This window comes from Orussus abietinus, unplaced genomic scaffold (genome assembly GCF_000612105.2).
Source record: "Orussus abietinus isolate OABI.00-Male unplaced genomic scaffold, Oabi_2.0 scaffold32, whole genome shotgun sequence".
Taxonomy (NCBI): Eukaryota; Metazoa; Arthropoda; class Insecta; order Hymenoptera; family Orussidae; genus Orussus; species Orussus abietinus.
The window spans coordinates 250,329-262,598 of record NW_019394330.1 but is presented as its reverse complement, the minus strand read 5'-3'; the positions used below and the strand labels follow the sequence as shown (position 1 = coordinate 262,598).

Sequence of the window (12,270 nt, the reverse complement as noted above, 5' to 3'; positions counted from 1 at the left end):
GAATCGGCACGCGGCGGTTGCTCGAACACCTGACGAAGCTCGCAGTGGAGCATGGACTCGTGCGCCGGGCGCTCCTTTTGTAAACAACTCCATAATTGGCCGGTACATCAAAGCTCCGTCGACGTAGATTCCTCGCCGAAACCTCGTCCTTCCCTCAGCCTCGATCACTCGCTAGTGGGCCGGTCGCACAAGTGCGGAATGTCAGGATGAGATTCGAAGAATCGAGTGACAGTGCCGGACTCGCTCGAGTGGCTCGCGGAGATGCGAGGCAGTGAGATTACGGCACCGGGCGGCAGCGCATGTATTCTATGGCCGGCCCGAGAGGACAGTAACTCGCGAGGAACATTTTTTTCCGCTGCGTAGAAGTTTCACCCTTTCAAATCCATATATCTGCGGGTATTTTAACGGTCTATTTTGAAAATACTTCCTTGGGAATTTGAGAATGACCCTACCCGACGCCGCTAGCGCCACTGTTGCACGGTGAACATGTACGTGTAGGTTACGAAAGAATTTCAAACGATATGGATAATTCGAAGGAACCTTCGGTTCCTCCATTTTGTTTTTTTTAAATCGAGGATCGGAAAAAGCGTTAGTCGTAACGGCCGTTGGTCAATGTTGCCGGTATTTAGTGGAAACGCTTTATGATAAAATGGTAAAAGGTTCGCTACATTTATGAGAGGGTTAGGTGTCATTTTATCGCGCGAGGTTACCGACATCTTAGTTCCATGAGCTTTCGGATTAAAAGAAATATCCGAAGCCTCGATATACGAACATCTCGAAGAGAAAATATACCAAAAGACGAATGGAACGTGTACGTAGAATAGAGAATACCTAAAACTCATGGCATTATCTAGTAAATTGCATTGATTGACCCTCGATGAAAACTGACTCGCGCGTTCTATATAATCTGCACGAAAAACAAGATGGCGTTCCAAACGGATGCAACTCATTCTTACTTTTGTACCCTTGCATGTCGATAAGCTTAAACACTTGTAAAATTCTGAAATTTGCTCAGCCAACGGACGATCCCCTTCCGTTCCATAAATATGCCCATCGAGGGTACATACACTTTCTCCCGTTATCTCAACAATCACGGAACAAAGATGTCGGTGAACTCCCGCCATTAATTCGGATAAAAAGGTCACCTCTCGACCCCACGGGTGCCTGTTCCCGTTCCTGAAGACAAACCAAAGCATCGAAAGGTAGAAGGGCAGGTAAATGAACACGAATCGATATGTTCAATAGATAGTACCACCGGTGGGAAAATCTACGAGGAAGATGGGCCCCGGCGCGGCCGGAAGCGGCGGGGAGTGAGCGTCGCTCCGGCTTGGCAGACACCGGAAGTCCAAGATCCTCGGACTTGAGCGCGATCGAACGCCTGGAGAACGTCCTCTGATGAGAAAGGGCGAGAGAGGGCGAAGGGAGCGAGAAAGGGCCTCGCACGGAGCCCGGGAATACCACTGACGAAGGATGTGACGAAGGCCGTGAGCGTGACCGTAACGCGTTGTCTTCCGCACGCAAGATGAGGGCGCGTCGTCTGGGGCCGTTCCTGCCTTCCCTCCTGTTCCTGTTGCTGCTCGCCGGATTCCCTCTGGGTCGCTCGGATGACCTCCCTGCTGCCGGGCCCGGGACACGGACTGCAGATAAAGGTACGCCATTTTCTTTAATTAAGGTAAGCGTACCATTAAGGTGATCGCACCCGTCCAGTTGCCGAACATAACCTTAAATATTTCCTTTTATTAAGCATCCTAGGAATTGTTAGAACACTGGTACGGTCGATTTTTCCATCGTCTTCGGGGCATAAATAATAAGTTACTTAATATTTATATATATATAACATGTGTTTTGGAAACTAGAAATTCCGTTTTTTTTTTATGCTGATTCAAGTCATCCGTACATCATGTCGGTCTTTATGTGTTTAATCTTAAGCAAGTTTTCTCGTAAAGAGGGTACGCATCGACACGTATGAACACACATGTGCGTATGTAGGCCTCGTCAGGACGGGCAATTCTGTATTTGTCGTGGCTTGAGATGGTTTTCACTTGCAGTGGGAGGTAGAAGGAGAGAGGTAGAGTTGGAATGGGTCACGCTACCATCGCAAGGAGAATGAGCAGGCGGTAGGAACCAGGTCACCTGAAGCCGTTCAATTGTGAAATTATGGCAATAACGGTATTGCCTGTTCCTCTTTCCGTTTTTTTTTCTTATCTTCTCGTACGAACGCTGGCCTTCGCCCTCTGAACAACTAACGACTAAAAAAAGTAGCCATACGTTGAAGGTAAATTGGTAGTTATGCATAAATGTATGCTAGCAAAATGCTATTGAATTCTATCATTATTCATATACTTATTGAATAGATTAAGCGGTGTTTCTTTTTTTTTGCGATAGAATGTATCTTTAGTGCGCTTTACGCGGGGCGGTATTTAAACGGATGCTAATTGGTTTTCATGTGGTGGAACTTTTTTTCAGCATATTTTTCGTATCGTTTGTTATTCCTCGTTGTTATATTTCCCATTGACATCGGGTTTATACGTATACTTTCTTTTTTCTTTGTATGTGTTACGGATATCATCCTAACGTCGAAATTGTTCCTGTTACTCAAGGTTACGCTGTTAAAAATATTCATAAAATTCATACACTTATTGTACATAAGATTGTAGTATAATTATAAATTTCATGTCTCAAAGGTGAATTATCATGCGTTTGTCCTGAACTTGAAAATAAATTTGTAATTCTTCAACGTCACATTGGAAATATGTTATAAATGATGTTTGGAAATGTTATAGAATATACCATGTCTGAATGACACATCCAACGAAAATGTTATAAAATTTCAATATTTCTCTTTAACAGTGTAGCTATAAAAGTCATAAAAAGTAGTATGGTGTCTTGATGCAAGGTTTATATGTATATTTGTGGATCATCAAGGAACACAATGTGGTTATTTGCCCGCTAATATCTCGAACAATAAGCCTGCCGTGCGATTATTAATCTGCCAATCTCCCAGCCTCCTTTCTTACTTGCGTCAGTTGATTTCTTGACATGACTCCTCGAAAGGAAAGGATTAACAATAAGAGGGCCGATCTAGTACACGACCGTGCATTGCGCGTTTTGATTTAATGCAATGAGTTTTGAATCTCATTGCGACGTGTTCACGACATCACTGGCGGTGACGTTGCCGATCTTTTCATTATTTCTCCCCTTGATCATCCGAAGCCCTGTAACCCTTTCAGAACTACTCAGCATTTCATTTCTTTTCCCAGAGAATGGCTTGAATGTCCATCTCGACTTGCCCGTCTGATTTATGTTCCGCGTCAGGGTAACTATCATAGATTCGAAAGTGACAACGAAATCAGACTTGCGTAATATGGAAGCGATCCAGCAATTTGAAGATTATCGCTTTCAAAGGTGGGATGATTTCTTGCAATTAGAAGAGCACTTCTGGAGTTACACGTGTCGGTGTTGAGCAATTTATATAGCTTCCTCGTGTGCATCGACATTCTAACGATGATCGGTATGCACTTAGGAACATAGTTATGACTCTTTGGCCACTGGTTAAATCTTTTATAATAGTAACGTACTCTTAATGACGCGCGTAAAAGTGCGTAACTCAGGATCGCAGCCAAGTTCACTCTCGGTTCGTTACGATAGACAATTTATGACGACCGAATGTTATTTACGAGCCTTAATGTAATTGCTGATGAATACTGGGTACCGAAATTGGGACACATTGTTCGTTAGTGACGCACTTCGGTTTTACAATCAGTGAGTTTCCTTCTTGCATTTCCCTGGTCGAGGTCGAAGGTTCGGAATAAATGATTTCCTGGTGGAATACCTTCTTACGGGGACAACTTTCATTAGCATATCGTAGGATAATTTTACCGGAAGTTCCGCATTCATTTTCGGCCAATTGTTTGAGGGAGATTTTTTAATTAAGCACTTGTCATTATTTCGCGACGTTACTTGAACACTAATCAGTGTTTTATTCAAGGCACTGGGGGAACGTGGTTAAAGGAGCGAAACAATGGCGAATCCTTTGAAACAAACAAACGTGAGCCTGGACAGTAAATAATCATGAAATATTGAATATTATAACGAAGTCTTAAATATTTCACGGTCACTTACCCGGTAGTCGATGGAACTTATGCTTCTTGAGATTTCATTGCGGTATCCCCTGACTTCCGTGGTAATATTTCAGCAGTACATTGCAGCAATCGTTCGCGTCCATCGGTACTGAAACCGATAATTTTCTAAACAACTCGAGTGTTTTAAGAAATAACTTTAAGAAGGTCCCCGTGAACAGTGAAATATTGTTAGAACAGGGCGCGTAAGTTAGAACGGCCTAAGTGTGTGGAAGCACTTCGGTTCCGAGTAGATTTTTTAAGGCGGGCCTTAAGTGGCCCTTCATTGTTTCAAACAATGCAGTAACGGACTCGTGAATGCTCGGTACGACTACAAGTTTGGGCATAACCTTCCTAAGTAAAGCACTTCCCTCCCATAACTTCGAGGGGGATTTTTTGTCGGTACGGATTTACGAGATAACCAGAACTCAGGATCGCCGGTCGGGGCGTAATTTTATACCGTCCATAATAGAGGGCATTACGTCGCTTGAAGTCTTTGCCGAAACCCGCAGACGTTCGTCGCCGCCTTCTTGAGCGTTGTATGTACCAACCACGTGCGCGAAAATATCTTTCATGGGCATGGGGCGTCGATGCGCCCCTCGCTACCGAATTTAACTACGTCGTACCGACCTCTATAAATCACTGCCGAAATGTGATATCGTCCAACATCTAACCGCCACTCTACATGCTATTATCCGTGTAAAAGTGATTTACTCCGGGCGCCGAAAGGACTTACAGGTCGGTCGAGCGGGCAATTACATGACGCGATGCGTGCGTGAGCTGAAATTGAAATGGAAGCAAGGGGAATTGTCTAGAGACGAAAGGCGCCGTGAAATTTAATCCAGGTCGATAAATTAAAATTCATCTATACCCTTTCTGGTGGGAACGTCATTTTAAATACCCAAGTAATGACATTAACTGGCGCTTTACCGATGTTAATATTTATGTCGAAGGCTTTTACACTCTACGTTGAGAATTATTCGGAAAGAAGCGTTATATATGTTATTTCGGTAATTTAATGATAAAGAGGTCGATGCAAAACTGTCGAAACTGAATTCATGAATGGAAAATGAAATTTCATGAGTTTCAGGACCTACTTTAGGGCCTATTCCCGTGGTAAAATTTGAATAAAATTCGAATCGGTACACCCAATTCGGAGGATACGTTCAGTGAGTCTTTTATGTCCCTTTAGAAAATATAATTAAAGCCGGCGAGAAACTACAATTTAATAACGAAGTTCTGCAATGTATTGGAGAAATTGGAACATCGGTGGGGCACTTTGCAAGGTCTGCTGGTAATATAGGGCCGCAGTATGCGAACGTACAGAAAGTGGTTAGAGGTTGTGGCGTCCCTGGTAAACGGATGCCACTTGGGATTTTATTTCTTCTTGTAAAGTTCTCTTAGATATGCTCACTCCCGTGCCATTATCCATCATTACGACCTCAAAGATGGTCGTGAATAGCCTCTATCGAGTATCAAGTCGGAAGATCGAGGGTTGTGGCTGAAGCCTCTGTTCTCTAGACCTTTCCTACCTACAGTTACCGAGATATTCTGAGGTGAATTCGTTCGATGATAAGATTTCCCATAACAACGTGATCATCGGCCTTATCGAACTAAGACGGATACTGAAGGCCAATAAATGATAAAATGTGAAAATTAACAAAACGCATTTGAGGTGGTCATAATAGCACAAAGAGGTAAATGGAAGATCCACGCTGTTTAACTTTGGATTTTTATAATTAGAGATAAACGTAAAGAATATGGTGCGATCGGTTCAGCCGTTTTTTGAGAAATCACCTCCGCCAGGTGCAAACAATTTTTTCTTTACTACTCTGCGTTTGTAATAAATAAATAAATAAACATGTATTTTTTACTAAAAAGAAAAAAAATTTGTGCCATTATATGCAGTACTTTTTGAGAAAAAAAATAGCAGATCGATGAAAATATCATGACGGGTTTTCGTTAACGAAAATAATCCATTGTCCATGGTCGTGGTTTCACTGTAGATGGGTTAGACTGCCGGCATGATTTCGGTTTCCAACGAGCATCGGTAAAGATCAAAGGCACCGGATAATGTGGACGCGTTACCCGCGGCGATCCTCGAGTGGACGAGTCTCCCCGAGGCAGCATTCCTCTGGAAAATTGAGCCGACGACAAAATGTTAAATTTAACACATTTTTACAAGGTGTATTCAGAATTTACGGGACTCTTCAAGCGCTCCTTATATAATGATAAAAATCGTATAATGTGCACGACGCCTTGTGGACTGTACTCCACGTTCCCTCATTTACGAGTGTAACGAAGCCAAGACACATATGATTATCTCTTTTACACAGGATTTAACGCGTGAATGACAATTTTTAGGACAATGCTCTTCTTAACCCGGATTTTGCGTTGAATTTAAGAAATGGCTTGGTTCGAGCGAACGTTGCATGCTAAGTGTTTAAAGCAAGGCTGTCGTCTTTTTTTCTCGTGGGGAGGCACTTTAATATACTCTCACGTGTGCATTATCCTATTTCACGTACCTACCATGAATCCGAAGGATTTCTGGAATTTTACTTGGATCTCTTTGTAATGATTGTACGACCGGTGGTGTATGCCTTTTAGTACAATACCCAATATGATTCGACATAGCCGTCAAAAAAAAAAAAAAAAGCAACTTATCACTAATATCAGTTGGTTGAATGACCACTTAAGACCACCTTCGGCCATACTTTCTAATATGGGATGAAAGTTAAGTGTCATCGAGAGTTAAATGTCCACCGGTGTGGTACCACATTGTTGTGTGGCGTGGTGACACGATGCGGTGCGTGGGCCACGAGGGTTTTTACCTTTTCCACCTTTCTTAAAGGGCCTCTATAGTCCCATCCCTACCATGGCTGGAAAGCTTCGCTCGCTCGCTATAACCACGGCCTCTTTTTTCCCTCACCTTTTTTTTTTTTTACCACCGAGAGAAGAAATCAACTAAAAGCCCTACTCGCGCTGTCTAGGGTCGACCATCCATCAACTGGATCGTCAGACGAGCAAAAAAACACGAAACTTGTCTAAGCCGATCGCAAAAGCCCTTCTCTTGCATCTGTCTCTCTTTCTCGGCTGTTAGTGCGCAGGCGCGCGCTCTCTCGCTCTTACGCATTATTCTCGCAATCCTTTCAAGAGGCCCTGAGCCGGAATCGCGAGTACGCATGCGCAGGTGAACGTGCTCCGCGGTATTACATGTGGTAATTAAAGGGACGGCATGACTTATTAATGATTCACAGATTGGAATGACTGATATATCTGGGCTTCGATAACACTGATCCAGTAAATTGAAGGGAGGCATTATTTCATTCGAAATTGTCAACAAGTCTTATATAAGTTTCGCGCATGAATTTGAATACGTGTTTGGGATTTTTCCGAGACGTGGATTGGAGGTTACATCGCGTTAACGTATCTTACGATAAATAAGTAAAATATAACATCTAAAAATAAATCTTACGATAAGTTCTCTGACCGCGTCGTTGCGTAGAAGTTGCAGAGTTATGGAAAGAGATCGATCGATCGGTTATTTCATGGAGAAACTTACGCAGGACTTCCGTAAACGCGTGACAGCAGTCTAATAGGCTGTTCTGGCCTCGACTTAATGATACTTTGGATGACTACAAATTGTACAAGACTGGTCGAGTGATCGGTTCTCCCCGTGAAACCATTTAGCATTCCGATGGTAACCTTGTGGTGGCTTATGTCACGTTCTTGCGACTTCGATGATTTTTTTTTTCCCTCTTTGCTTTGAATGAAGATGATTATGCAAACAGAATCATTTTCTATGTACACTTAGACATACAAAAAATGTACCGTAGGTAGCTAGAATGATGCATACATACGTGAAAAAGTGTAACGAACGAAGCGAATATCGTTATTGAATTAATGATTAATGATAATTATGATTTTAATGATAGCGAAAATGTATCATTGTTGTGTAGTTTGGTACCTACAGTTGCGATTACTATCAATCGTATACAATAAATATGTAATCGATCGATGATTTACATTAACCTATTCGACAACTTCGGACAGGTGAAAACGAAAATTGTAGGCACTTAAGAACGTGGGAATAACCTCATTATTATTTTAAAGGCTAGCCACAAAAAAAAATCTAGCGCATGTACTTAACGACTTCCTTGAAACTATTTAGCTTTGGTTGAAATAATTTTTTCTTCACTTCTAACACGAGAGAGGCGATGTAGGTCATACAGTTAATTGTTCCACCCTGTGTACACGTTCTCGTAAACATTGATTTGTTTATTATCCCTGAGAGATTCTGGCAAGTCGTGCATTAACTTCCTCGAGTTGCTCTTCGGTTTTATCGGCTAAGAATGGAGATCGGTTCTGGATCAAGGTCTGAAAGGAATTAAATACTGTACATTTGATCACTTTTTCAATTTAGGCTTGCATGATAAAAAAAAAAAATTGTAATAGTCGTTTGTTTTCGAGTACTGAAACATTAATTTGTTTATTATCCCTGAGAGATTCTGGCAAGTCTTGCATTAACTTCCTCGAGTTGCTCTTCGGTTTTATCGGCTAAGAATGGAGATCGGTTCTGGATCAAGGTCTGCAGTGGCGGCATACGAGGGATTAGAGACGTAGAGCAGTGGAATACAGGCTTGTAGATAGAAGTGAGCCAGAGAGGATCGGTAAGAGGAGATCTGATCGTAAGAGGATGAGAAAATGTTAGGAGAAGAGGATAACATCTCGTTGGACTAGTCTAACGAGTCTACGGTCTGGGTTCTCGGCGTGGCATGTCTTGCTTGGTACTCTCTGTAGAATCGAGGATTCGATCGCGTATAGCGTGGATAATGCACCCTTGTTCCTTCAGAATAGAAGGAATCCGATAGCCATCCATTTCGTCGATGAGCTTGATATTTAATCGGTTGCCGATATCCATTGTGCGTCCAAACGATTGGTCTGATGGAGCCTTAGAAAAAACCTAGGTGTTAAGAATATCTTCCGACTAGTGGAGATAAGTAGTTGTAGAATCTCTTCTTCTCATATCGAAGGTAAGCCTGTAATTAGAAATCCAAAAGAGAGCAAGATTCGTTCGACAAGTATCGTTCCTAGAGAATGAATCCTAATAGTGCGTTTCGAAGAACTTTTTAAGTATAAAAGAACTATGGTATATCTATCCCAGAAAGTTTTGGAGAATCCCTTGCCTGGCAAAGATGAGCAGTGAAAATAGTGTTTCTATGACCAGACCTGATGCACTTAACTGAGGCGATGAAAAAGGTTGCTAGGAGGTATGGTAATCGGTACATTACCGAACCGTTCCCATTTTTACTTCTTAAATAGTTACATGCGTAGAAATGTGGGTCAGTATCCTTCACTGGTCCTACCTTGAAACTTGAAAATCTTTGCGCAAGGATGAAAGAGGGAGACTAAAAACCGTTCAAGCCGGTTTTCTTAAGGCCTCCGTGAGAAGCTTAAGATACAGGGCAAGTCCATCGTGTAAGTAATCCCGATTTAACTCAGTGATCCATTTATAGTCATGGATTATTTTTTACTTTCGGACATAGCCATATATTTCCTCTGGCGCCGCTAGAACCGCATCGTTCCTGTACTCGTTGTCTGGTAGGCAAATGGCCCCTGCATAATGGATTCGAGGTCGACGCAAGTACTGCTTAACTCTGTAGAATTAGTCATGCAGATGACCACGGGGTTCAGGGCATATGCATATGTATATTACCGTATACGGTAATTGTGGCTTCGTAGATGGTGAAAGACGCGTCCCTATCGCTCACTTCTTCAATCTGTCGCATATGAGGGAGAAGTTGGGCGAAGCTCGATATTCCAGCTTCAAACAAATTTGTGCAGATATGTATGTGCAGATATACGGAAACAAAGTGTCTGAACTGTTAAGGGGATGTGAAAGTGGCATCCGGAAGCTCAATCGTTCATAAAACTTTTCCACGAACCGGGTGTCTCAAATCGTTTCATACCGTAAAACGTGAATATGGAGACCCTAAGGTAGGTCCTGAAACTCGGGAAATTTCATCTTTTATAAACTATTTCTAAACTACCTATAAAGAAATGTGAAAAGAATTGAAATTTCATGACCTTCCTTATAGTCTCCCCATTCACGTTGTAAAGTTTCAGACTATTCGGTGAACCGAGTTGGGGGAAAAGTTTTATAAACAAAACCTTTCCGACGCCACTTTCACATCACCTTAATATAAATTTCTTGATCAATTGAAAATATGATGATTGGACTTTGAAGACGTCATCTCCCTTCATTTGTACATTTTTGACGAACCGCTTCTTGGTGATGGGTTTTAGGGCCGTTCACTTTAATCCAATGTGTATCATTAATTTAATGGTTGATCTTTGTCAATGTTGGAGTACTTTCTTGAGAACTAGCTGTCGTCGAATTCGAGTTACCGAGCACACAAGGCGATCGCATCGGTACACGCGTCCCTGTAGCCAGCCTTGTCTCGAAGTGGATCTCTCTCGTTAACGTTTGAGGTCATGGGTTATACCTATCACGTTTTCCTTGCTAAGCATGTACCCGATCAAGCCCCATAAGCTTGCAACAACGATAACTGCACGGCACGATTTATCAATTGCAAATATCGGGGTTATTTTTCAACGAGATGAAAAGATGTGGATATTAACTTGGAAGTTTCATTCGAAAAGTCAATGTCAATAGACGAACATGCTTTGGAATTTTACTTATTGACAAGTGTAGGTCATGGCCAGCAAATGTGGACCATATACATATATTATCCGCACTAGAAATCCACTCGTTGGACGATTGAATATTCATTCAAGAAATGTAATACGTTCTCGTAGCATGTGGGATCAACGTTCTTGAACTCAAGGAATATATTTTTTTAATCTAACATCACGAGACTAATTTTAGGTATTTCGCAAAATAATGGTACTTAAAAAATCGTCTAACAATGCCACGATGATAACTGATTATATCCTGCCGGTGGATAATTACAACTCGAGAAACACCATTTTCAAAAGTGTTGTTTCGAGAAAGACATATTATTTAATTTGATAACACGATCATGCCATTATTTCTGATTTTTTCTTGTCTTGCTGTTAACATGCCTGTTTCATAAGTTAAGCTCTCCTTTTCTGGTGCAGCATTTTCTACATTTTTCAAATTTTACAACATCTAGACTAACCCTTTAAATCAGTATGGTCGAACGCTCGTGAAGTGATAAGATGATAACGTACGTTTACGTCGTTTAGTAAATAAAATGAATAGTATTTTACTATGACTAATAAGGATCACGTGGATCAATCTTCACTCTAGGAGCCATCCATATCATTGCCTTATCTTAAATGATAAACGATACGTCCCCTTTGCGGTTGCGCCAAGAATGGTTGGTATAATTGGAGCACCACGGGGGAAAATTGAAGGATAAGTGTCTGCTTCGTGGGGGACTATCTCTCTCCAGCCTGCAAGGAAATTACGACTAAGTGCGTGATGTCGAAGGGAATGAAAAAAATAGAAATTAGTGCGCCTCTGAGGCCTTTAATGTCGGAATGACGGTGCATCCTCGAAGTGGTAGGTTTTACAATGCAGACGAAAAAGAAAGGGGAGGAAGGACGATGTGCGTGGCCTACGGTAGGGTTTACAATGCAAACAAAAGGAAAGGGAGGGAAGGATGATGTGCGTGGCCTACTTGTAGGAACGTGACGTAACCGGGACACGTACGTTTAAAGAGTGCGCCTGAATGCAGGCTGCATTTTAAGCAGCTCAGGATCCTGTTCTGGGGACCACTCCGTCGGGAATGTTACACCAGGTCGGACGTCCTGGGTCACGGTGGATCTCGGAAAAAGTTGCCGGATTCAATGCCGACAGGCTGAAGAAAGTGATTCTTTCGGAGTGAATTTATTCCCTTCTTTTGGGGAAAATCGAGATAGAGGATCACTTTTTTTTTTTAACATTTTTGTTGGAAATTTTATTCATAATGCATGACATATGTTATAAATTTAGTACATATGTGTAATAAATGTATAATATATGGTGTAAATTTGTGTTGATCGGTACTTGATATTAAACGTTTTTTCTGCGAACAAACAAATTTGACGCTCGTATATTTCGGGCACGTGCGAATGTGCAATTGCACGTGTCATGACGTATTTATCACTTATCTCTAATTTGGGG

The 12,270-nt window shown here is 41.8% G+C and overlaps 1 protein-coding gene across 2 annotated transcripts in view; it reads left to right on the top strand.

Annotated features, from left to right (window-relative positions):
* LOC105703850 overlaps positions 1 to 12,270 on the top strand; it is a 210,809-nt gene that overhangs the window by 22,634 nt on the left and 175,905 nt on the right. Inside the window, exons 1-2 of one of the 2 annotated variants that reach the window (XM_012432553.2) lie at positions 58 to 488; positions 1,246 to 1,649. In XM_012432553.2, the coding sequence (XP_012287976.1) occupies positions 1,523 to 1,649 (127 nt within the window). In that variant the 5' untranslated portion in view covers positions 58 to 488; positions 1,246 to 1,522. Of the gene's footprint in view, positions 1 to 57; positions 489 to 1,245; positions 1,650 to 12,270 lie in introns of those variants that run through there. The other variant, XM_012432554.2, reaches the window with a different exon arrangement.